The sequence below is a fragment of the Xenopus tropicalis genome, chromosome 5 (assembly GCF_000004195.4).
Source record: "Xenopus tropicalis strain Nigerian chromosome 5, UCB_Xtro_10.0, whole genome shotgun sequence".
Classification (NCBI taxonomy): Eukaryota; Metazoa; Chordata; class Amphibia; order Anura; family Pipidae; genus Xenopus; species Xenopus tropicalis.
Genome location: NC_030681.2, coordinates 125,991,092 through 126,017,196, shown reverse-complemented (window position 1 = coordinate 126,017,196; position 26,105 = coordinate 125,991,092). Strand labels below are relative to the sequence as shown.

At 43.6% G+C, this 26,105-nt stretch overlaps 1 protein-coding gene across 7 annotated transcripts in view; it reads left to right on the top strand.

The window, feature by feature from the left end:
• The window catches only part of sned1 (sushi, nidogen and EGF-like domains 1), a 64,418-nt gene that overhangs the window by 35,859 nt on the left and 2,454 nt on the right, over window positions 1–26,105 (top strand). For 5 of the 7 annotated variants that reach the window (XM_031902549.1, XM_012970829.3, XM_002933337.5 and 2 more), the window contains 21 exons: window positions 3,555–3,668; window positions 3,764–3,880; window positions 4,830–4,931; window positions 6,260–6,376; window positions 8,487–8,603; window positions 9,141–9,257; window positions 9,842–9,958; window positions 10,364–10,540; window positions 10,651–10,764; window positions 10,967–11,080; window positions 11,847–11,960; window positions 12,580–12,696; window positions 14,172–14,459; window positions 14,639–14,819; window positions 16,286–16,398; window positions 16,658–16,936; window positions 17,040–17,178; window positions 17,458–17,540; window positions 23,615–23,713; window positions 25,012–25,119; window positions 25,740–25,827. In XM_031902549.1, coding sequence (XP_031758409.1) covers window positions 3,555–3,668; window positions 3,764–3,880; window positions 4,830–4,931; window positions 6,260–6,376; window positions 8,487–8,603; window positions 9,141–9,257; window positions 9,842–9,958; window positions 10,364–10,540; window positions 10,651–10,764; window positions 10,967–11,080; window positions 11,847–11,960; window positions 12,580–12,696; window positions 14,172–14,459; window positions 14,639–14,819; window positions 16,286–16,398; window positions 16,658–16,936; window positions 17,040–17,178; window positions 17,458–17,540; window positions 23,615–23,713; window positions 25,012–25,119; window positions 25,740–25,827 — 2,815 coding nt within the window. The remainder of the gene's footprint in view (window positions 1–3,554; window positions 3,669–3,763; window positions 3,881–4,829; window positions 4,932–6,259; window positions 6,377–8,486; window positions 8,604–9,140; window positions 9,258–9,841; window positions 9,959–10,363; window positions 10,541–10,650; window positions 10,765–10,966; window positions 11,081–11,846; window positions 11,961–12,579; window positions 12,697–14,171; window positions 14,460–14,638; window positions 14,820–16,285; window positions 16,399–16,657; window positions 16,937–17,039; window positions 17,179–17,457; window positions 17,541–23,614; window positions 23,714–25,011; window positions 25,120–25,739; window positions 25,828–26,105) is intronic. The other 2 variants (XM_012970831.3, XM_012970833.3) reach the window with 2 other exon arrangements.

Genomic DNA, 26,105 nt, shown 5'->3' with positions numbered 1-26,105 from the left:
AAATTGTCTGCATCATCCTTATCCCTTTAAGGCTAATGTCCCACAGAGAGATTAGTTGCTGTGATTTTTAAAAAGCGAGTTCCAGCGACGGGTCGCACTATTGGAATCGCTGAAAGGAAAGCCCACTGAGCGTGAAGTCGCTGTGATTTCCCCATTGCACTAAATATAATTTCTAATTGTGGGCGAAGAATATGATACCTGGATTTGTGGGAAATAGAATTGTGGAAATCTCTAGTAACCGCTTGTTATGAAAAGACAAGCGACTTGTTGCTGGAACTCGCTTTTTAAAAATAAATCTTCTTGTGGGACGTTACCCTAAAGCTGGTTGCCTAACACTGATATTTATTAATTTCTGGAGTTTTCTGATGAACAAATGAATCTCAATTATCCAGCCAGCTCATAAGTGACCCTCATGGGTTAGAACATGTTGTGGGGCCATTCCCTAAATAACACAGAGAATCCCAACCTGTGTTGGACAGTTTTCTTATTGAGGAATTCTGGTTCCAGAGTGTCTAATCAAAGGTTTGCTTCCATAGTGTCCTCAAAAAGACTTCATTTATTACCCATCACTGACATTTTTGTTAAGGATAATGTCTTTTCTCATAATATGATGAAATCAATGTTGTGCTTGAGATGTAATTGCTAGCTTCTCAAAAGACTTGGGGCATTTTGGAGGCACAGATCAGAACAGCTTAAGGCCTGTTATAACCATAGGCTTGTCCATAACCTAAAGATATCGGAGTAGATTTAGCAAAATGGGAGATTAGAGCACACCACAGAAACATTTACCCACTTTCTATTAATATTTGTAGGATTTTTATAACCATGTTTATCAAATGGTATACTTTTCTGTGAACTCTAATTTACATAGTGTAGTGGTTTTAACCTTACTCTTTGTTGGCTTAAGTTTTGCCACCAGCTCCAGTATAGTAAAAAAAAACTGTTTGTGTGGGACAAGCATTGCTTGCGCTAGAACTGTAGGTTTTCTGGATTGAATGTAAAAATATGAGTAGTAGGTGAGGCTGGGGAGTTGACTGTAATGAAAAAAAGTTGAGAACTTGCAGTCTAAAGGGTCAGTGTATTAGGGTCACGGGCAAGAGATAATAATAGGTCAAAATTTATAAACATGGCAAGATAGGAGTTGCCAAGGGAAAAAAATAACAGTTAAAAAATCCTGTCATTTACCAGAAAGTTTTAATAACTGAGCATTTCAGGAAATAGGTTTCAGGCTGAGATGGATAGAAACACATTAATAATATCTGAAAGACTTTAAGTTACTATTAAAATAATAGCAACAGAAACAGTGGCTGTTATAACCTTAGAAACCTGCCAACTGCAATGAAAGCTGCTATGGTAACTTGGTATGGTAGGAAGCCTTCAGAATGAGATTATACTTCAGAAATGTTAGTGTGGCCTTGTACAAGTTCCCTATTGCAAAAGAATTAGCAGATGTGTCTGCTTGTTGTAAGTGATGTTCTACATGCAGACCCACACATCTGACTTGGAAGACTTGCTCCCACTTATTTAGAACCCCTGTTGCGGCATCATCAGAGTCCCCTGAGGTCGAATCAAGGTAAAGGTGGTGGGAGTATGCAAGTTATATTTTTGGGTGGCGGACCCTAAAGCATATTACCCCTCTTTGGCATTTAACAGCCAAGTTCTGCAACTGAATGCAATAAAGTAGACTTTCTTCATTCTAGAGATTTATCTCACCTCAAAATGACATGAAAGAACTTTGAGTATATTTACAGCAGCATATTGAGTAAATTCAGCCACATTATGGAGGATGTGGGACAGACCACAACAAGCGGGTAATACACTGCGGAAATATGGAACTACGTGCATAGGCCCACATTTTGGTCAGCATATCCTTTGAAAACAATTCTTGATAGACGTCAATCTTGGAAGCAAAATAATACAGTATTTCCCTGGGATCAGCAGGAAACTGTTATATGGAAGGTTTCACACAGTTTCCACACTGATTTAATACTCAGCAGACTTGTAAAAAGTGCTTTTTACTCATCATAGTGTTCCAGTAAATATCAGAATGTTCTGGTTTAAAATGTTTTGTTTGGTACATATGGCTTTGTATTATTTTGTTGTACTTGTAAAGCTCAAAGTCTGTGTGATTTTTGTTTTTTGTTTTTTTTTTCTTTTCTTTTTCATAGTTTTTTGGCACAATTTACAATTTGTGATAGTTTGAATGCAGTAGTAATGCTTCTTTCCTAACCAGTAGTAAACATAGCAGTCTTAGGTTTATACAAGCAGTCATTAGTGTATATACAGGTAGGGCATATATTATCTGGTTTGCTTGGGCTGGGGGTTTGCAGGTTTTCTTTTTTTATGTTATTTTGAACACAATGTTGAAAATGTACTAAAATGAAAAAAAAGGACATTAAAATAAATCAGTGCATTGTTTGGCTGTAAACATAGCTTCATGCTGGTTTAGTTACCATCTATTACAGGTAACTGTGGGAAAGGTTGATGGTTTTTCCGCTGGTTACATGAAACCATGATGGCCAAGTTAAAAGATGTTTGCTTAGCATCACATGGGTGGTCTCCATCTTTTTCTGTTCTTCAGTGAGAAGGATCCTGTGAGCTGAAAGTCCAGTGGTGGTTTTAGGGCTGCATGATCAGTTTTGGTTTGGTACATTTTATTCCATGGTTTCTTCAGATATTCAATTTTGGAGTGAAATATCTCTTTCTAGGAGGTGCATTGTATACAGCCACTCCCTGGAGCCCATTGAGTAATTAAACTGTTATTGGGCAACTGGAAGTCTGTTACCTGAAGCCATTGCTGGTGGTAATAGGGTTGAAGTTTTCTCTAAACCTTTTTCTTGAGCTCCACTGTCTTAAAGGGGTTGTTCACCTTTGAGTTAACTTTTACTATGATGTAGAGAGTAGTATTCTGACACAATTTGCAATTGGCCTTTATTTTTTATTTTTTGTAGTTTTTTAGAATTATTTCAGGTTTTGTTCAGCAGCTCTACGGTTTGGTCTTTCAGCAACTGTCTGGTTGCCAGGGACAAATTACCTTAGCAGCCGAGTGGGCTTGAATGAGAGGCTATGAGAGGATCTGAATAGAAAAATAAGTTATAAAAAGTACCAATAACAAAACACTTCACAGAGCAATAGTTATTTGGCTGTTGGGATCAGTGAGTTCCATTTGAAAGCTGCAAAATATCAGAAGAAGAAGGCAAATAATTGGACATTCTGTAACATACTAAATCCTTTAAAGGTGGCTGATTTGGTCTTGAGGTGCCAATTCAGCAGCTTATTGGTCCTTGTATGTGTCGGGTGAGGGTGGGGTGTTGTGTGATGGGATCAACCTGATTTGGCATAGAGTGTGTGTAGCCAAATCTGGCAGAGATCAGCTCATTTAGTAAGTGGGTTTCCAGCTTCAGTCTGTCCTTGTTTTATTAATTGGTGTAATCTCCTCATGATTCTCTCACTTTATCTCTATCTGTCACTATTGTTACCTTATGCTGCCCAATCATGTGAGATAATTGGTTTATGAAGTTTCCATTACCCTTCTCTGTATTTGTTTTCCTCAGAGGTGAGCCCTTGCCTTTCTTCTCCCTGTCTGAATGGAGCAACCTGCATTGACATGGGTGCAAGTTACAGCTGCATGTGCCCACAGGCCTTCACTGGGGCGCTCTGTGACACGGGTGAGCATCTCGCACTGACGCTGCAGCCATTCCTTTAGCTCTCCCCCAGACTGCAATTTCCTCTTCTTATCCTGTCACTGGCATTTCTGTTCTAGAGATACCAAGCCCATGTACATCAAATCCTTGTGAGAACAAAGGTGTGTGCAGGGAGGCAGAAGGAGGCTACTTGTGTGACTGCCCCGCAGGTTTCAGTGGCATGCACTGCGAGCACCGTGAGTATCTGCCTGATAGAGTAGTCGCTTTAATTCAGCACCATATGCAAAGGACTTCTATGTAGAGATCCACCGCTCACATTTGGAGTTTTTGTCTAAAGCACATTTCCCAAGAGAATGCAACTAACAGCCAGAAAAGGGGTGCTATAAAGGGAGTATTGCATCTTCTTTATTCTGATTCTAATTGTAGGGAATAATAATATAAATGGAAGGTATACTGATTACAGGATGTTCCTGAGTTCTGATAGAGCATTTGCCCTGTCATCATAGGGATGCCACGAGGGAAAAGTTGTAGTAATTATAATTTTTAACATTATTAAGATATTTATTGTTAGTTCATCAGGATATTCAGCCTGTGACTCTCCAACAGTTGTTGAACTTCAGCAACCTCATCATTTTGGGGCATACTTGGACCCGAATCTCAAGAACAGCTGGAGGGTCACGGGTTGGGCATCCCTGAATGACTACTATTTTCCCCCTTGCCCAGGCTTTCTGCAGTGCCTGGGGCCACTTATCTCCAGCATGCTTTAACACCCCTGGATTACACACCACATATAGCATTGTGCTTGCTGTATTCAGTTGCAAGCATTCTTTATTCAGTATGGAAATCTGATAACTTATTACTCATGATAAGTGTTGTGTGCAAATGGTGTAGTCCCAACCAGCATCGGAAGCTTTCTGATTTTTGTTGTTAATAACTGAATTTCAGATGAATGGATTGCTTGTGGGTTATGAAGGCTTTATTTATGCTTACAGCAGAATAGCTTTCAAAATCCTGCGGGTCTTCTTGTTTTTCTGTAACAGTCCTCCATTGCAAGCGCTTATAGAATTGGCTAAAAATAGCTGGTATAGTATTAAGAAATTTGCTCTAAATTACCAGATATGTGCCTGTCGTGTAACACTGTGATGACGCTTTAGTGATCTGCCCTCTGTCATGAGTTTGCCTCAGGTGTGTCCGATGACTGCCCCTGCAGGAATGGAGGGCGATGTGCAGATGGAAACAGCACTTGTCACTGCCCGCCAGGACACTTTGGGCTTCTCTGTGAATATGGTAAGTAGAACACAAATGCCTTCTGCAGTGGAAACATACATTGTTCTGTGGGGGATGTACAGATGGGCCCACAATTATCTTGGGTGCCACAACAACCTTTCTTCATAGTACCAATTTATGTGATTACTCCTCACACAACCATTAAACAGAGCCAATGTGCAAACTGACCAGGCGCCAAGAGACATTCTTCCTATCTACCTCCAGATTAGCTTATTGAAGCTAAAGGAAGAACAAAAACTATTACTACTCTGATTGACAACAACTTTCTTTTACTCCATAAAGAATTTTCTGTGCATCTCAAGCATTTTACATTTTAGTGTTATCATGTATGCTGGCACAAGGGCATAGACATACAATGACATTAAGCTTTTCAAGAAGGCCTTATAGAAATACATTAAAAAAAACCCAAAATGGATTTGGAAACAAAATGGCTCCTCTAAAACTCCACCTGAAGTTGATGACCCCTGCAGGTACCAAGATGGATTCCATCAACCATATATTGATTGTGCTGTGGCATTCTTGCACATTTGTGGCCATATTGAAAGAAGATCCAATAGATTATTCTGTAAGCTGTGGGACAGATGAAGAACAGCCAGTGTCTTAATATTACAATGTGCTCCTGAGTAACAAGAATAATCAAACTGAAAGTCTGACACACAGGGGTATAGTAGCATACTGATGCCTTTAGTACTCACTTGTACTCTGTCCCTTTACTCATTGTTCTTTGGAGGGATATTTAAGAATGTGTTTAATCAAATATATTCCAGTTATATCTCAGTAAAGAATACTGGCATTCAGATGCCGCGGACAGCAAATAGTCATTTTGCAGTTTATTTATTCAAGTGCATTGGCTATCTATCTAGGGTAAAAGTTTTAGCCCATCACCTCCTCTTCAAAGCATAACTGAAGGCATATATTTATTAAAGTATGAAGAAAAAAAGAGTTTAACACAGCTCACAAGAAGGGAACTTCTCAGCTCTCTGTTAACTTGCATATGATTTATTTTATGGTCATATTTAAATAAAACTACAAATTATATTAATGAAACGAGAGTTATGAAATTCCCTGCTGAACTGTGGTGCTAATATGCTTCATAGAGTCATATATTATAATTGTGGTTTCTCCAATGTGTTTCTCTATAGTGCTTATATACCATACTAGAAATGTTATAGTAGAGCTCTGTCCTAAAGGCCATATTTTTTTGTATTTGAAATAGGCAGCTTTTGCGTGCTGCTCTCGGCATTTACAGGGAAGCAAGTTTCTAGTAATAATAGTACTCAACCATGTAAAACAGCACATGTATTTCAGTAATGTTTATTGTTCCCCAGAGGTCACCTCGCTACCGTGCAGCATGGGTTCACAGTGTCCAGATGGCGGATCCTGCATGGAATATGGTGGAAGTTACTTGTGTGTGTGTCACACAGATTACATCCTTAGTAACCACTGTGAGTATGTGACTCCCATTAACATCACAACCTGCTAAATTCCATAAACCTATTAAAAGAGAATTTGCTCAGGGTTTTTTATCCACTAATTAAACATAAAGGCAATTGAATCTCTTTTTACTGAATACTCTTCTATGTACAAGCCCGTCCAACCGCAGACCCCAGGGCCAGGCGCGACCCTTCAGGAACCTATAAACAGACAACTTTATCATCATTTCATTAAAATCTATCCCATAAATGTTTAGTGTAGTTGATAATTGGACTACTACATGAAGAGTTTATACTGTGGTTTATTATATACTGTCATACTATGTTGTCCATCTTTTGCCCATCTGTAATAATCTGTGCTTGGCCAATTGCTGCATTTCCAACTAGAAAATAAACTGATTTATATAAAGCTGCTTCTAAAGTCTGCATTATTATTTGCTATGCAGCAGCCATTTTGGTTTATAGCACCCGACTCATATAATTCACTGGCCTTTTCTAGCCAGTGGAAAGTGTCAAAATGTATATTATTGGAATTTACTTGTTAAATCTAGTGACAGACAGATTATGGTTTAAAAAAAGTATCTTTTGGCAAAAATTTGGTCACAGGTAGATTTTATTAATTCAAATGACAGGTTGTATTGTGAGGTTTAGGTGCTTCTCTGCCAGTGTATGCCCTGAGCCTTTATACAGTGGCTTCTTATCTTGGCTGCTGCTAATTTCTGTATTTGCTCTCACTAAAGTATATCTGAGTGGGTGGTACAGTACACATGTGCATTAATAGAACAGAATCTAAAAAAGGATCCATCAGCTGCTCTCATGTTTGTGTCTCACATTATTCCAGCAAATGAAGCTACAGTTATAATAGGCGCGCACAAGTATGTCATGGCCCAAATGCCATAAAGCATTGTGTTGCCTATTTTTACTGGAACATTGTTTCTGTACATATTTACAAAAGGAGACCAAGCAGTTGCTGGTGAAACTGGCATTTTTAGCTTCTGTAAGCATGTTCTCTATGCTTCTGCACAAGATAAAGCCTATTACAAAGATCCCCAATACAGCATCAATGCCATGATTCCTACATCATCCAATAGTTTATCATATTAAATAAAGAATCCTACCAAACTGGAATATATATATCAGTAAATATTGCCCTTTTACATCTTTTCCCTTGATCCACCATTTAGTGATGGGCTGTGGCTCCCTCAGAGATCACATGACCAGAAATAATGCAGCTCTGACTGTAACAGGAAGTAGTGTGGGAGTAAAATATAGAACTTTTTTCCATTCATTGGCTGATGTGACCTAATATGTGTAACCTTGGTTTGTTTGTGTGAATTGTATGAGGTGGGCCTTAGAACCTAATATGGCAGTTTTCTCTTGAGGATTATCCAGCGGCACATACGATTAAAAAATAATATTTTTATGAAAATGGTTTATTTACATGAAGCAGGGTTAAACAGATGAGCTGTTTTAGTATTTATTTTTATAGAGAGCTACATTGTTCTGGGCTATAGTTTTCCTTTAAATAACAGTAGCTAATTTGTGCAGTATGGGTGAAGACACACACGGCAATTAGTAGCCGCAACTTTTTAAAAAGTCGCCACGACTAATTCAGGGCAGCACAAACTGCGACTAATCGTTCCATGTGTCTTTGCCCTAAGAGGTGCTCTAATGTCATTATCTTACTTGCACACAAACAAAGTCAGTGCTCCAGGTTGGTTTGTTAGTTGCTTTTAGCGAGTACTCCTGCCTGGACTTGATCATATTGCTAGAGGATCCCTCACATTTATTACTGTATTGGGGGGGCATTTGGCCGCCAAAGATTTGGCTTGGGGTTCCTTAAGGCACACTGGCCTTCACAAGTCTTTTTTCCAATTTTTGTATTTAATGTTGTTTTCTCTTTTATCCAAAAAGTAACTTACTGTTGTAACACTTATGTGGGCTACATGTTGGTGTCTAATAGTGCCTAATAGTACACGTGTCCCATAATGAAGAAGCAAATTATGTAATGGGACATAACAATAAATATATTTTACATTTATCTTCTTTATATTTGTGATCTGTATGGAGGAGATAGTTAATTACCCAGATGTGATTCCTGGTTCTTATTGTGTGTCTTTAGCAATACCCTCACCCTGTGACTCGGATCCCTGCCTGAATGGTGGAACATGTGAATCTCTAGATGATGCATATACATGTGCCTGTCCCCGTGGCTTCAATGGAAGACTTTGTGAGAAAGGTGAGCATACATCTCTATATGGGTGGATTTTATCTGATAAAGGCCCATTATAATGTAAGATCTGCCAGAAATTTGCAGACCTGTCATATTTAGGATTATTAAAACTAAGTCAGAATATATCCAGTAATCACTATAATATCAGCATTACTATTTAACCTAAATCTGAAATGTGTACTTATAGCTAAACCCATACTATGGTCAGCCATTTAAAACTCTTTCGATAAATGAATGTAATTTCAGAAATGACAGATATATTTAATTGTTGTATATATTTATGTACTTGGGTGCTTACTGCAATCTAATTTTGACATTATCATTTATATAGTGCTGACAAGCTGCACAGTTCAACAAAGAGGTTATTGATTAGTGACCACAGTGTGCAGCTGTGCCCTTGTATTTTGCTGTTTTTAAACCTGCCTTGATTATGTCTTGAGACATATATATATATATACAAATGTATTTTTTTTCTGTATCTGTCCCTGTTATATACTATTCTATCTTCCATATCCCCTCGCTGACTTCCTTCTTCTGTCTCAGTAAAGCCAGCTCTGTGCAGCCTATCACCTTGCCGCAATGGGGGCACCTGCAAGGAGTCACGAGAAGAATATTATTGCGTTTGTCCCTATCCATTCACTGGAAAACACTGTGAGACTGGTGAGAAATTGTAACTTATTTATAGTATATTGTGCTTTTCTACCATTGGCAGTGCAGCAGCATTCAGCAAAATATGATTATCTCTGAATGCTAAATAGTGTGAATATAGCTGAATAAGATGGAATCAGTAGAGCAAAATGGAGGCAGTAAAGCTTTCTACAAGTGAACGGATCTCTAGAAAAAAGGAGAAAGCCAGTATCATACATTAAAGATACAGAGACAGGTAATGGTTTTAAAAGTAAGATATACCTCAGGTATACGTATATACTTTAGTATACTGCATGCAGAATAGATACTGCATGCAACCTGCAGCCATTTAGTTGTTGTTAAAGTACAACTCCCAGCCCCCACTGACAGCAGAGGTGGAGCTACAGTTCAGTACCTTCTGAAGGACCATTGGTTGGGCAGTTTTGTATTATAAAGGTACCAAGTTCTGCATTTTTCTATGTTGTGGCATAATTAAAGATGCCCATGGCCACTGTTCTAGCTAAGTGCTAGCATCCTTCCCAGCTCCAAGAGCTTTAGTGGACAGTAATGGGCTTCATCCTAGAGAAGATCTTATTGTTGATTTTTATCGTGTTCAGGTATGAGGGGCCCTTGTTCGTCAGGTCCGTGTAATAATGGTGGTACATGTTTCCATTATCTTGGGAAATACAAGTGCGACTGCCCACCAAACTTCTCTGGGCGACACTGTGAGAAAGGTGAGTATGTCTGTGTGTTTGAAGGCTTGAAGCTGAGGTAGAAGCTTGTTTGTGCAAAGGGCAAACATCAAAGTCTATGAGTACACAAGGTTTTTTTTATGTTTTTAAACACATTTCACAGCAATTTATTGATCCTAAACTTAGGAATCCAAGGTCCAAGTATCAAATGCCAGTACCAAGTACTGAAAAATAAACATATTCTGAACCAAAAGCCAATTAAAATTGCAGACTCTTTAAAGGAATACTGTAATGGTTTTTTCATCTTTAAATTCACTTTTAGTATAATGTAGACAATGACATTTTGAGACAGTTTGCAATTGTTTTTTTATTATGAGTAGCTTTTCATTATTTAGCAATGAAAGAACAAGCTCAGATGGTCAACTAAATAATCTTTTGAATTTATAGCAGAATTGGACTGTGGAGCCCCAGAGCAGGTAAAATATGCGAAGATGATTGTGACATCTACACTGCCGGGGGGTCGAGCAGAATATCACTGTAATGAAGGCTATGTGCTCAGTACTCCAAACAACACTAGTGTGTGCAGTGAGGAAGGGACATGGAGCTTGCCCCCAGAGTGTGAAGGTATGTAGCCCTGGCTGAGTGAGGGTGGGGGGAGAGAAGTCACAACTGACTGATGCACTGAGGACACATGAAGGAGGGTGCTCCTTCTCATACATCTCTGTCCTACTTAGAAATAGACGAGTGTGCATCTCATCCCTGCCATAATGGGGCATCCTGCAAGGACCGGATTTCCCACTTTATCTGTGAATGCCAGAAAGGGTACAGTGGAAAGTATTGTGAGCAAGGTAATAAGCGCCATAATGAACTCAGCTTTGGAACAGAATATACAAAAAACAGAAATATTTAAGTCATAGAAATAATTTAAATTAGTGTGAAATATAATCACTAATTGAACCAATGCAGTTACCCATAGCAGCCAACCAGCCAATAGTTTGACCATTCTACATGTCCGTAAATGAAAGCTCTAATTAGTTGCTTTTTCTGCAGAAACTAATGAGTGTCTGTCACAGCCATGTAAAAATGGGGGTACCTGTCAGGATTTGCCTGGGACCTTCAAATGTATTTGTCCTGAGGGTTTCACTGGATCTTATTGTGAGACAGGTAAAGCCATTTTCCTATTCCATAAAGGTTTTATTTGCAATGTACACATTTTGTTTGTGGAGAAAACAGCAGTTCAAGTATGCACCACTCTGTTCAGTGAGGACTGCCTGGTAGGGAATCCGCCTGTCAGTGCTCTTACAGACAAATTCATTGGTTGCTTGTCACTCTAACCAAATGCATACATTGACATACATTGGTTAATTTCTCCCTTGCAATGGCATAGGCAAACAGACTTAGCACATCACAAATCTAACCTATTGTTATATTAGATTTGCAGCACTCTGTCAGGCATAGGAAGCAATGTCAGACTGACAGGAGACACAGCCAATAAGAGTTAAGTCTGCTGCCAGTACTATGTGTAACATCATATAATATCTTATCAGCTGCACATTTTTTATTAACTATGTATATTGCAAATATTGTATGACTGTATTACTGTGAACTGTTAGATTTGTAAATGTTGTACAAAACAATCCCTTTAAAACAATAGCCAACTTTTACTTTAATGTAAAGGCACTGGGTGCATTATTAATAAAAGCATGAGCACAGAGTTAGGGTGGATTATGCACTAAATAAGGGTGGGGTGAATGCAGTGTATACTAGCTATATTAAAATATTTTGTCAATTTAATTAGTAATTAGTTAATAAAGTGTTTAGGCAAGTTTAGTAGCTATATAAGCTTCCCCATGTTTATTGGAGTTGCGATAAATATGCGCCAAAGGGACTGGTAGCAGGCATTCTATCACAACTTGCTCCTTGTTACCAGAGGTGGATGGATGTGACTCTTCTCCGTGCCAGAATGGAGGCTTGTGTGAGAACCTGGCGGGTTCTTATCTGTGCGTGTGTCCCCGCGGCTTTTTTGGCTATCACTGTCAGACAGGTACGTTTTTCGTGTGTGTTGTGCTTTGCTGAACCCTCTATTGCAGAGTGATCCGAGATGCATCATTTTTATATACCTGAAAGCTAAAAACCCTGTTCCCTCACTCCTACTGTATTAAACCCATTGCCTGTGCTTCCCTTTCTGCTGGTGATAGCCAGGTCTTGACTGAGATTAACAGCAGGCCCTGGAATTTCAAGTACACAGAGGCCCAAACAGCCCTCACAGGCCCAATAAATTGTTTATGGCATCTTACAGCAGCCCCTTTGGCACTTGCCAGAACCCACAGATTGCCAGTCCGGGCCTAGTGATGGCAGCTCACCAACATTCAGTTGCTAGACTCTGAACCTGGAAGCAAAACAGTTTGCTGTTACCTGCGAGGTGCTGATCTTCCCAACCCTTACAGCGATCTGTAGGATTTTTCCAGCCTTTTCATATATCTGCGTCATTCTCAATCCAGTCTTATCATATGTGGCAAAACCTTCATTTAAATGTATAATAACTTGTGCAAGATTCTAGATCAAATGTTACTCCCTTGTTAGACCATAAATCCCAATAGTAATTTGTTCAGGAAGCTCCCTAACTAACATGTCGGTGTTTCTGTTGATATAATTTATTGCAGTGAGTGACATGTGCCTGTTGAACCCCTGCGGTAACCGTGGGGTATGTGTGTCCAGCGCAGATGGATTGATGAGCTGCACCTGCAGAACGGGGTACACTGGAACCATGTGTGAGAAAGGTAAGGATATCAGAGGGTACTGCATGCTATAAGCTTATATCTCACATGAATTGTTCCAAAAAACAACACTTTTCTACCGTGCCTCTCCAAATAGTGAAATGTTTGGATCATTAGAATTTCCAGTGGAAGCAAGTTCTGTTCTTCCCAATACAAATTATCTTATTTTTATAACTTGGCAAACAAGTAATAATTACTACTTTGTCATAATTCAGTGGTTCCATTGGTCTTGTTAAAATATAATTTTAAAGCTTCAAACATTTCCCAGCAAAGTCAGAGGGAAGTGAAATAATTGTCTAGGAAGTAATGCAAATGTCATCTACATAGTAAAAAGTCATTAAAAATAAACATTTTTCCAATAGTATTCTAACAACTTCGACCACATTTTTGCCAGGCAGTAAAAGAGCAATAACTTTTTTCTTTCCTGGCAAATAGAATTTCTTCCTCCTCCCACAAAAATAATAGGATTTTGGCATGTCTGAGCTGGTGAACTGCAATAAAATGGCAGTTTGGTCAAAGTTGATGTCAAAGTTCTTTATTATTTGAGTAACCTGAGAAAAAAAAGTGAATTTTTCTAGAAGCCACATTAGATTGAAACGGTCTTTATAAATAGCTGTAATATGAAAAATAGCTCAAATCTACAGCCTTTAGGTCTACAGCCTAAATGGGCCCAAGAGTGTGGGTTTTCCCCTACTATCACTATCTCTTCCTATCTACTGTACCTAGAGATAAGTCTAAAGAAACTGGACTTTCTGAGCATTCTTGAAAACTTCTGCATTTTAAACCCTTTAAACCCTTACAAGCACCAAATCCAATCACTATGATTCTACTGAACTTATAAGCATTGAAACTCACTAGTGTATAAATCCTATACATTGGGAAAACTAAACAACCACTAAGCAAGTGAATGGCCAGAACATAGAAGGGCTAACTGACCTCAGCCAGTCAGTTGGTGTGCAGGTTGTGTGGCATCCCCATGTCTTATTTATTCGCCTGCTTAGCAATAAATAGTAGTTCACCTTGTCTCCAGTTTATTGTTGCATTTCTATATGTCAACATATAGATAGGTCTTTGCTACACTGCATCAAAAATGATGAAAACAGCAGCACTCCGGTTATTTTGAAAAATGTGCATCTTTACTCAAGTGCCAAAGGCAACGTTTCGGGCTTCATTCCAGCCCTATATCAAGGAGGCTTGATAAAGGGCTGGATTGAAGCCTGAAATGTTGTCTTTGGCACTTGAGTAAAGATGCACATTTTTCAAAATAACCGGAGTGCTACTGTTTTCATCATTTTTGTATTTATTTGCCCGGGCAGTGGGTACAGCGTGCACCTGGGGCTACAAGAAGCTATTTTCACTGTGTAAGCACATGTTAACTGATTCTATTTGCTACACTGCATCAGTTATGTTCTGTTTGCACATCTACTGTATGTGTTCATTGCTTTTCATTATATTTTCTCTGTAAATTCATTTTGCAGAGCTGCTGCCGCCATTGTCACTGTCTCTGGGTGCGGTTGGAGAAAACAGTGTTTGGGTGTTCTGGACCCCCCCAGAAGATGGCACTGGGCATGTACTGGATGGGTTTGCAGTCAGTTACACTGCCCCAGATGGCTTATCTAGAACAGACTTTGTAGAAAGAGCTCACACTGAACACGAGCTGCGGGGGCTTAGTCCTGGCCGCTCTTATAACATCACAATAGTAACAGTAAAGCGCAACTTGCGGCACAATGATATCAGTCGCCCCCTCTACCTCACAGCACGAACACGTAAGTACTTAAGGTTATGATTCCATTTGGTATTTAACCAAATCTTCTGCTGCAGATTTGGTATTTTTCAAATGAAAAAAAGTATATATGCAGATCACACCCCCCCCCCCACACACACACTTCTCTAGATATTTAATTGTTTTTGCTGTGCCTTATTGTGAGTTTATTTTTCTCCTCAGGGCCACCTAACGTTGACAGGCCGAGGATTAATTCTGTCATGGACACATCTGTCTCAGTTTCCTGGTCACTAAGTCCTCACAGACACACATCTATTGCTCGTGTTCGTCTGTTTCTCCAGCACCCAACGGAGCCGCCCCAGCAGGCAGAGCAGGAGCCATCAGCAGGAGAATATATCTTCAGGTCAGTCTCTCAGAGAGGTATCCTTGTGAGCCAGTCCCACACTGCTCTTTTATTTTCACTTATAGTCTCTCTTGTCCATTGAAAGCATAATATAACTGGCAAAATCAGATTCTAATCCAGCAAGTGCTGTAGTCCCTGTTGCCCTTTCCTGTCTTACATTTGTATCCATAAATGGAAAAGTAGCCCATATTTTTGTTAAAGCTCTTAGTGTTATTTTTACCATGAGGTACTGAGCATAGTGTTTATCATGATGTGGCCCCTCCAGTGTTTTGAATGGATGTGAATCTTGTCATTGCGGATATGATATTTGCTTGTATAACAGTAGCTGGAGGGCTGTTGCAGGTGGGAACTGTGATAGAGTGCAGATTCAGTGCAAGAGTGCTGGATCATCCTGATTGTGTTGGTTTGAAACCTTATCTGAGTCAGAAAAATGTATTGATAGTTGTGCCTTCCTATAATGAAGGATCTTAGCCACGCTCAGGTTTACACTAAAATTCTAAATAAATTCTGGCATTTTAAGTACAAGAGGTCCAAATAGCCCCCCACAGGCCCAGTAAATAGTAATTGTCTATGGCATCTTACAGCAGCCCCTCTGGTATTTGCCAGAATCCACATATTGCCAGTCCGGGCTTGGCCATGCTCCAGCGCCCCCGTGGCAGCCTCTCGTTGTAGGATACTAAGTAGGCACATAATGTAATGGGGCACAGTGGCACTGCGACATGGCGGGACCAGCCTAAGGAAAGCTGGGAATTGCAATGCAGCTTTTGCAGGGTTATTTATACAGGGTTTCTCTCTCCAGATTGGCACCTATCTTTCATGTCTTAACATATTCTGTGCATTAAGCTACCAAGAAATGCCCTCCCCTTTAAGCAAAACAGGGATTGTTTGTCCATATATTGCAATATACTTCAAGCTGGCCAACTGTGTCAAAGTCATTCCTAGTCTGACCAGTCCTACATTTAATTTAATGTGTTAGTAAGAATTCTACTGCTTCATTATACATTTTACACAGGGACTGAGTTTTACCTGCAACTAGCTTTCTTTCAAGGGTAAAACCCCCAAATAGTTGCCCTTTTATTGGCTCCACTGGATCACCTGACCTAGGAGGGGTGGGCGCTACAACATGGAGCTGGCCACTGCTCCTGTACACAGGGACTGAGTTTTACCTGCAACTAGCTTTCTTTCAAGGGTAAAACCCCCAAATAGTTGCCCTTTTATTGGCTCCACTGGATCACCTGACCTAGGAGGGGTGGGCGCTACAACATGGAGCTGGCCACTGCTCCTGTATAAACTATAGCAAAAAGGGGGAAATTCATATAGACAGAAACAAAAGGCACCTTTTATGCCTGTCTGGAGCATTTGTCTGTAACTACAGGCCTGTGTATTACTCGTAGAATTGACAGATGTTTGCCTTCTGTGCTGTTGAATAACATTAGTGTCTTTATATTTGCGTTTACTGTCAACAGGGATCTACGTCCTGGAGAAAAATACAGCGTCCAAATTAGCACCTTGAGCCGCTCTGACCCCAGCCACCCAGCCACAGAAAGCCTGCCCAGTGCACCTTTGATAGCCTGGACACGTAAGAGAAAAGGAAGCTAAACATGGAGTTATCATGCCTCAGAGATGAAAAAGTATAGTTAATTGTGATAGAGAGTATAGAAGGAGTGGGCGATAACAGGGCGCTGGTTGCCACATACACATATAAGGAGCAACATGGGATGTTTTTTCTGTACAGAACAGGGCATCAGGGATGAATGAACAAATAAATAAATTAAATGGAGGTCTGTTGCGCTGCCTTCTGTCATACAAAGGATTGATGGAGAATTTCTGTACAACAGGTCCACACCCACCTTCCAACCTTACGGCAGCTCTTGTCACAGCCAATTCTGTGCATCTAATTTGGGAGCAACCTCCTCATGGGTCAGTGGATGGCTATATCTTCAATGTGACCAATAATCACAGTACAAAGAGCCGGTATGTTCCCAGTGGAAAGATGACTTCATATACAGTCCGTGACTTGCAGGCCGGCCAACGCTACCGGATAACAGTGACTGCACTACGCAACACTCCCCAGGGCCCAGTGAACAGTGAGCCCAAGACAGTGCGTCCACAGACACGTAAGTAGGTAGGGGCCCGGGAGGCGGCAGTCAGTGGAGATAACAAATATGATAATTATTTAGTAATTATATGTTTATATTCTGTTGAATGTTTGCCCTGCAGTGCAAAGGGAGGGACCTCAGGAGCGTCGTTGGACCCCCCCTAGAATTCTGCGGAACAGGCCTCCTCCACAGCCACATCAGGAGGTGCGACTGCTGACAGAAAGGGGTCCTCCTCCTGCTGATACTCCACAGCCGCACCGGTAATTCTCCCCCTTACCCGCTCTTGCTTTAAAATCGGCTTCTGGGATTGACTGTTAAATCTGCAATACAATTCCTACTTTTCCTACGATTCCTACTAGACTAGAGAACTGTGGCGAATGTAGCTTCCTCCCTACAAATGCACACAACTGATGTCACAGCTTAGGGATCATTCATGTAACTGATTGGCAGTTATTGTAAACCTTTCCATAGGAAGTAGTGCTTACTCATTGTGCATTTTATTCTGTATGTTTGCTCTTATGCTATCTCATTTGCCTCAGATTCACAGAGCTGAACGATGGGCGCCGTCGTATTTCAGCAAGGTTCAGCCATCGTACCAATAAAGCTATTAATGTTACAAAAGGTGAGTGCAATGTACTACAGCTTGGCTATGTAAGCACAAAACAGTGATATAAAAATGCCTTTTTCTCTTGCAGATGTCTGTGGGACACAGGGACCTTGGGTATAGTATCTACTAGCAGGAGGCAGGACACTAGAAGAGGAAGAAGAGGAAGAAGCCCCTCCTCCCTGCTACTATACCCCCTGTCACTTCCTGAGTGAACCAGTTTTTTTCTAGTGTCCTAGGAGACAGGATCATCCCACAGCTCTTCTGACAATCTACGGCCAGATTTAATCTGGCACCAGGGGTTATCCTACAGGGCCTCAACAGAGTTCCCTCTACAGGTTTCCCCCTACGTGGGATCTCAGCACCGGGGCCAGTAAGCCTCCCTTGGAGCGGGCCACACAGAAAATCCCTGCCTCTACCTCGAGCGCAGAAGCTGTCCGGTGTCTCCCCCTTTCAGATCTGGATCCTCCAGGTCAGTGTCTGCAGCCCCCCAGCAGCCCAGGTTCAGCCGGTCCCACAGCCCGCCAGCCTGCGCCCATGCGTTCCACCGCGTTCCTCTTGCGTTCCACCGCGTCCCCCTTGCGTTCCAGCGCGATGACGTCATCGCGCGCCGCCATTTTCGGAGCGCTTCCTGTTTTCGCGCGCCTTTTGCTTCGCGCCACTTCTCTCTGTTCTCCATCCTGATCGGACGTCTCTGCCACAGCTCCTTACTGCTCCTTTGGATTCCTCAGACACAGGGCCGGTATCTATGTAGGAGGGGGCGCTGGTAGGGGAATAGCAGGAACGGGCAAGGCTGTGCTGGGTCTGTTACTGGGTCTTTTACCTGGCTGTTATATCTGTCTTTAAGCTGCATATATATTCCACTACAGTTGGGGACCTCATATTCCACTGAGTGTGTTACTGTGTGGGGGGACTGCTTTTTCTCTGGAAAGCTTCTATATTGTGTATATATATAGACTTTCTGATATTGATATATATATATATTTATATATATTGTGCGGGGAAAAAAAAAAAAAAAAGCACATATTTTCCCTGCTTGTTTACCGCATCAAAGCCAAATCTGTCTTTTTTGCTGAGTTTTTTTCTCTGTCTGTCTGCATAACCTGCTCTGTCTCGTGGCAATGGCAGAGGGCATTCCAGAGGGTCCCTTTTCCAGGGGGGCTTCCAGCTCCTCCAGAGTTAAATACTTAGCATGCGCCAAGTGCTGCAAGCGTCTCCCATCTGGCAGAAAGGAACCCCTTTGTTCCTCTTGTTCCAAACTCCCGGCTGAGCCCCTTTCCCAGGCTCTGGATACGCTTCCTCCCCCTACCCCAGAGATTCCAGAGGCGGCTTCTACTCCCGCTCTGGCCTTGGATGCTCCGGCGCAGACCTCATCCTCCAGCCAGGACCCTCCTCCCTGGGCGGTTCAACTTTCCACCGGCATCCCTAAGTTAGCAGCTTGTCTAGACAAGCTGCTAGATCGTCTGGACAAGGATGAGCCCCAGCCTTCCAAGTCCCTCAAGCGACAAGCACTCCTCCGCCTGGAGGATTACAGCGACACAGAGTCCCTACACGCCTCGGCCACCTGGGAGGATCAATCCCTAAGCGAGGGCGAGATTTCCTCCGACGGGCCGGAGGACTCCGACAACATAGCCAAAGCCTCCCCTGAGGCTATCGACTCTCTTATTGCTGCGGTCATGTCTTGTCTTGACCTCAAGAGCACAGAATCCACCTCTGAGGCTTCTTCCTCTCTCTTAAAGCGCCAGGAGAAGACCGCCTCCGTTTTTCCTTCCCATGACCAACTCGACTCCATCGTACAATCGGAGTGGGATCACCCTGAAAAGCGTTTTCAGGCCTCTAGGCGTTTTCAACGCTCTTATCCTTTTCCCCAGGAAGCCCTGGATAAGTGGTCCACCCCTCCGTCAGTGGACGCGCCAGTGTCCCGCCTGTCTAAGAACACAGCTCTTCCCGTCCCGGATTCTTCCTCTTTCAAAGATCCGATGGACAAAAAGATGGAGAGTTTCCTCAGAGCCACGTTCACTTCCGCAGGGGAAAGCCTTCGCCCGGCCTTGGCTTCGGCCTGGGTCTCACGGGCCGTGCAGTCATGGTCTACTTCCCTTCTGGAGGGCATCTCTACGGGCTCTTCCAGACAGGAGCTTGCTCTCCTTGCCTCTCAGATTCGCGATGCCTCTGAATATCTTTGCGAAGCCTCTCTAGACTCCGCCCAGGCCATCAGTCGGACTTCTGCTCTTGTCGTAGTGACACGCCGCTCTCTATGGCTGAAGCTCTGGTCTGCTGATATGTCATCTAAAAAGTCTCTTACCACTATTCCCTTCAAGGGCAAGCTTCTTTTCGGGCCAGAACTCGACAAGATTATTAGTCAAGCTACGGGAGGAAAGAGCACCTTCCTCCCCCAACCTAGGAACCGTTCGTCCTTTCGTAAGGGCCGCTTCTTTCGTCCCAGAGGCTCCAAGCCCGGTCCTTCCAGAGACTCCACAACCCAGAACTCCTCCAACAAGCCCAGGTTTCAGACACGTTCCAAGTACTCCTGGCAGGGCAGACGGCCCCAAGCCAAGCCTACCGACAAGACCACTTCCGCATGACTACCCCAAGGGGGGAAGTCCCATCCCCGTAGGAGGAAGGCTTCGTTTCTTCCACGAAGCCTGGCTCCGTCTCACTTCGGACCCCTGGGTGCACAGGGTCATATCGTCGGGTTACCGTCTCGAGTTCCAATCCAACCCTCCAAACAGGTTTTTTATGTCTCGACTGTCCCAGGACCCCCTCAGGCAGTCCGCCTTCCTCTCTATCGTTCAGGACCTGCTGGACGAGAGAGTGATCATGCATGTTCCCCCAGGAGAAAGATTCCGGGGATTCTATTCCAATCTTTTCCTGGTACCCAAGCGAGACGGGTCCTTTCGTCCGATACTAGACCTCAAGCAGCTCAATTCCTTCCTCCGGTTCGCCCGATTCAAGATGGAATCTCTCCGGTCGGTGATTGCTGCTATGGGCCCCAACGAGTTTCTCGTGGCCCTGGACATAAAAGACGCTTACCTACATGTCCCTATTTTCCCTCCCCACTGGAAATACTTGCGTTTTGCTGTCAAAAACCTAAATTTCCAGTTCACGGCCCTCCCCTTCGGTCTCACCTCAGCACCGCGCATCTTCACCAAGATAATGGCGGCTGCGGCGGCATCCCTCAGATCTCAGGGCGTCTCCATCACACCTTACCTGGACGACCTTCTTCTCAAGGCCTCATCCCCTTCTCTGGCAACATCCCAGCTGAGCCTGGTCATAACTACGCTGACATCTCTGGGCTGGAAGATCAACCGAGAAAAATCCCGTCTTACCCCATCGCGCCGGATGCCCTTCCTGGGCATGATCTTCGACACAGCACAGCAGAGAGTGTTCCTCCCCCCAGAGAAGATCTCTCGAATCCAGGACCTCAGTCGTCGTCTGATCCATTCCACATCTCCCTCCATCCACCTTGCAATGCAGGTTCTGGGATCCATGGTTTCTGCCATAGAGGCCGTCCCCTTCGCGCAATTTCACCTACGCGAGCTCCAGTGGAACATCCTGGATCAGTGGAACCGCAAATCCCTGTCCCAACGGATTCAGATTCTCCCCAGGACGAAACTCTCTCTTGCATGGTGGCTCAACACCTCTCACCTAGCCAAGGGACGTCCTCTCCAGGAACCCACCTGGCGCCTTCTCACCACGGACGCCAGCCTCAAGGGCTGGGGTGCTGTTCTGGACCATCGGTCGGCTCAGGGGACTTGGTCGAAATCCGAAGCCCGCCTACCTATCAACATTCTAGAGATCAGGGCAGTCCGTCTGGCGCTGCTCCACTGGCAACATCTCCTCAAGGGTCAAGCTATCAAGGTACAATCCGACAATGCCACCACAGTTGCCTACCTGAACCACCAGGGCGGGACCCGGAGCCGTCAGGCTCTCAAGGAGGTCAGTCTGATTCTGACCTGGGCCGAGGCCTCCGAGGTTCGACTGACGGCAGTCTACATTCCCGGCCTCGATAACTGGCAGGCCGACTATCTAAGCCGACAGCAGCTCGACCCAGGAGAGTGGGCCCTAAGTCCCACAATCTTCCAGGGCATCGTCGATCGGTGGGGCCTCCCAGACGTGGACCTCATGGCCTCTCGCCTGAATCGCAAGGTTCCCCAATTCATGGCCAGATGTCGCGACCCACTGGCTCTCTCAGCGGACGCTCTGACAGCCAATTGGAACTTCCCTCTTGCGTACATCTTTCCCCCCCTGCCCCTTCTGCCCAGAGTCATCAAGAAGATCAAGGCCGGGTCCGGCACAGTAATCCTTGTAGCCCCCTTTTGGCCCAAGAGGGCCTGGTTTTCCGATCTGGTTGCCCTCAGCAGGGCAGAACCCTGGCGCCTGCCCCTGGATCACGACCTCCTAATGCAGGGCCCAATCTTTCATCCAGACCCAGCCTTCCTCAGTTTGACGGCCTGGCTATTGAGTCCCTAGTGCTCCAACGCAAGGGGTTCCCTCCAGACGTCATTCGCACCATGATGGCAGCCCGGAGGCCAATATCCTCCAAGACCTATCACCGAGTTTGGAAGACCTTCAAGGACTGGTGCGATTCCGCGGGCCATTCCTTCCAGGTTTTTTCGCTTCCCCGGCTACTGTCCTTTCTCCAGTCGGGTCTCGCTAAAGGGCTCTCCTTAGGGTCTCTTAAATCTCAGGTCTCAGCCCTATCTGTCCTCTTTCAACGACGACTAGCGACCTTACCGGATGTGGCGACCTTCCTACAGGGCGTGTCGCGGCTCCACCCCCCCTTCCGGGATCCTCTTCCCCCTTGGGATCTCAACCTTGTACTCACTGCCTTGCAAGGGCCACCCTTCGAGCCCCTGGCCAGCATCCCTCTGATGTGGCTTACATGGAAGACAGTGTTTCTCTTGGCTATCTCCTCAGCTCGGAGAGTGTCCGAGATCTCGGCACTATCTCACCTCCAACCGTACCTGGTCTTCCACCCGGACCGAGCGGTCCTCAGAACTCTGCCTTCCTTTGTTCCTAAGGTTGGATCTTCATTCCACATCAACCAGGATATCACCATCCCGTCCTTTTGCCCGCAACCGTCCTCCCCCAAGGAAGTGGCTCTGCACTCCTTGGACCCGGTCCGGGCGCTCAAGTTTTACCTACACCGGACCAAGGACATACGTCAATCTACATCCCTCTTCATCTTGCCTTCCGGGCCCCAGAAGGGTGCTCAGGCTTCTAAGACCACAATCTCCCGCTGGATTAGGGAGGCTATCCGCAGAGCATACATTGCCAAAGGGAAGTCGCCGCCTCTCCGTATCAGAGCCCATTCCACCAGGGGAATTAGCACCTCCTGGGCCTTCAGAAACAGGGCCTCAGCCGAACAGGTCTGCAGGGCCGCTACTTGGTCCTCCATTCATTCCTTCACCAAATTTTACAGATTTGAGATATTTGCAGCATCTGATGCTCATTTTGGGAGAAAGGTACTGCAAGCAGCAGTTGCCTGAACCCGCTTCTCCCACCCTTCTTTCATGGGGCAGCTTTGGTATGTCCCCAAGGTCCCTGTGTCCCACAGACATCTGCAAGAGAAAAGGAGATTTTGTGATAACTCACCGTTAAATCCTTTTCTCTTAAGACGTCTGTGGGACACAGGGCTTCCCCCCCGGAAGCGGTTCCTTTGGAAGGTTCTCTGCCTTATGTATATAGTTCTGTTTTACTGTCTATTATCTTGTTGACAAAACTGGTTCACTCAGGAAGTGACAGGGGGTATAGTAGCAGGGAGGAGGGGCTTCTTCCTCTTCTAGTGTCCTGCCTCCTGCTAGTAGATACTATACCCAAGGTCCCTGTGTCCCACAGACGTCTTAAGAGAAAAGGATTTAACTCCTTATTCTCTTTTTCCATGTAATGCCAGTTTTGATGTTACATATAACAACAAAAAAATCACCAGCAAGGAGGAAAACAAATCAGCAGAAGGGCAGTTCTGTTTTTCTCTATGGACTGTCAGAGACAAAGATTTATTAGTAATTCTGCATCAGTTCACTGGAAATGCTAATGTCACTGTGATTGACTGCAGCTCCAAGTAACCCTAAATTCTTCTATTTTATCTGTAGAGCCAGACCCTCCAGTCAAAATTGAGAGCTCAGACGAAGCTGCTATTCCTGTGAGGCAGGCGCTGCAGCTACAGGACCCTGAGCAAAGAAGCAAAGAAGGTGCAGGAGTGATTCTGGAGAACAATTAGAAGCTGTTTGGCTTTATGTATCCTGTGTAGTTCCTATGATTTATGAACCTGCATATCCTGCTCTGTTTGACATCATGCACATGAGATATTCCATGTACCGACATGATTATAAATTCTCTCTATATGTAGGGTGTACTTGCAGCTATACATCCCTCTGGCAGCATTTGGCATCTCTAAAGGAAGATATTTTCTTACTTGGGGCCATATACAAGCACATTTGGTGGCCATTTTATCAAACCAAGTGGTAGTAAATATTGGTTTCCAGAGCTGAGAGCCCTACAGTTGTACCCCACTGATGGTTGCTGTGTATTTGTATCCGTGGAAGCACCAAAGAGAGGTGGTGGCAGTACTAAGGTTTTCTGTGTCAATAGGCACAACTGCGCTCAATTCATAGCAGGAGGAAGGCAGTAGCGCTGAGCCAATTTATTCATATGTACAAGAACGCAAGTGCCTAATGAATGGGATTTTTACTGCATCTAGCTGATTGCCTGCAGGCAATGTTGCATTAGTTCTGGTTGTATAACTGATCTAAAATCTTAGCTAAGATTAGCTTATTTTAGGATTAGCTTCATGTATGTACATATATATATATATATATATTTATTTCATTTTAGTGGAAATCACCTGCCACCACAGGGACACTCACAGGTTTGGCAAAGGTCCCTTGAAAACGCTGCAGCCAGTGCCAATGAATAAAGGACAATTCTGTCCACTAAGCTGAAAATCCTTCCTGCAAGGAAACACTGACCCGCTTTGTGCTGTTGCCCATAATAATACTAATGAGGTGTATTGCACCAACTGTTGTTTAGATGCCCATTTATGTGCCAATAATATTACTGCTGTAGATGTGGGCAGCCAGTAGATGCAATAGTAGCACAGGTTCCCTTGCAGAAGCACTGTTGTTGTTTGAGAGCCACAAGATCACTATGAATGGATCAATACCTGAAGAACCTTGCTTGGTGATGTATTTTATAGTTGATCAATATTTAGTAAACTGACCAACACTCTAAGCAGCACCTAGGGTTTTATCTTCAAAAAGAAGCAACTAGCTGTGGCTATTTACTAATGAGGTTTGTGTGTTGTGCCTCAGCTAAGGTAAGCAATATGGCAGCTCCCAACATTGTTTCTAGAATGACATGCTTTCTCTGGCATGTGCAGCTCAGGAACATGTGAGCATGCTACAATGTATATAGAGTAGGATACAAATGATGTCTGTGTATCTCATTCAGTAGAAGTTGACTTCTTCCCTTTTAACGTGAACCTTTCCAGGAGAACGACTGGGCTGCCTGGAGACCCCGTGTCTTAATGGAGGGACCTGTGTGAATGGAGACACTTGTGACTGTCCTCTGGGATTTAAAGGGCAGCAATGCCAGTTGGGTATGTAACCGTAACCTGACTTCTTTTATTACTTTATTAGTGGTTGGGTTAGCAAAACTTTATTAAGCCCAAAAGACTGCTTTCAGTAGCAATAGTAATTGAAAGCAGTATACATTTATCTCTGGTTCTGACTCTTGAAACAATATGACTACATATTCCTTTAAAAGTAGAGCTGTTGATAATGGTCAATGATCCCCACCATAGACTTTGAACTGCCATTTACAGTTATTTTCTATTTGTATTTAATAAAAGTGAACAGATTTCAGAATGCAGGACTTAGATATGGGGGCACTGGCAAATGTTACAGAATATAAAGGTGATATTTAGTGTATCATGGCTACAGGAGAAAAGACAAAGCTCTCTATTACTAATAGTATTGGGCAGTCACTCAGATGGGGTCTGGAAGGAGTTATACAGCAGCTCGGCAATTTGTTCCAGAAGATTTATATGTTCAATAGGGGATGAGCCTGGGAATATCTCAGGGGAGAGCGTGAGTCATTGCGCTGTGCTGGTGTGTGTGGCGCAGCTTGTTTATTGCAGGAGATCTGCTGCTGATAATACAGATGTGTGTTGTGGGGCCGTAGCCAATTGGCTGGGGGGGTAACACGTTTCTTCTTCAGCCTGCAGAAAGGAGACCTTTTCCTGCACAAGACTGATTTCTGAGACAACATCACACCCAGTGTGGGAGGGAGGAATCTGCCACCACCTGTAAGTATTTATTGCTACATTCTAGGGAAAATATACTCTAAACAGGGTTTGGATTTTCTGCCATAAACAGCAATTGGCCACATTTAATTTTGGTGCCTTGGGGACAAATGCCACACGTGACTCTGTGGATTCAGGGCCATTATTAGTTACCTCATTACTGGTATAAGGAATGGCACTAAAATGGTTTTATTCTCGCTTCCTACAGCTGTACTGCCATCATGGCTGCCCTGAACAGAGGAAAGAATGATGGGGGGGGGGGGTACAAGCTGTGCAATCAA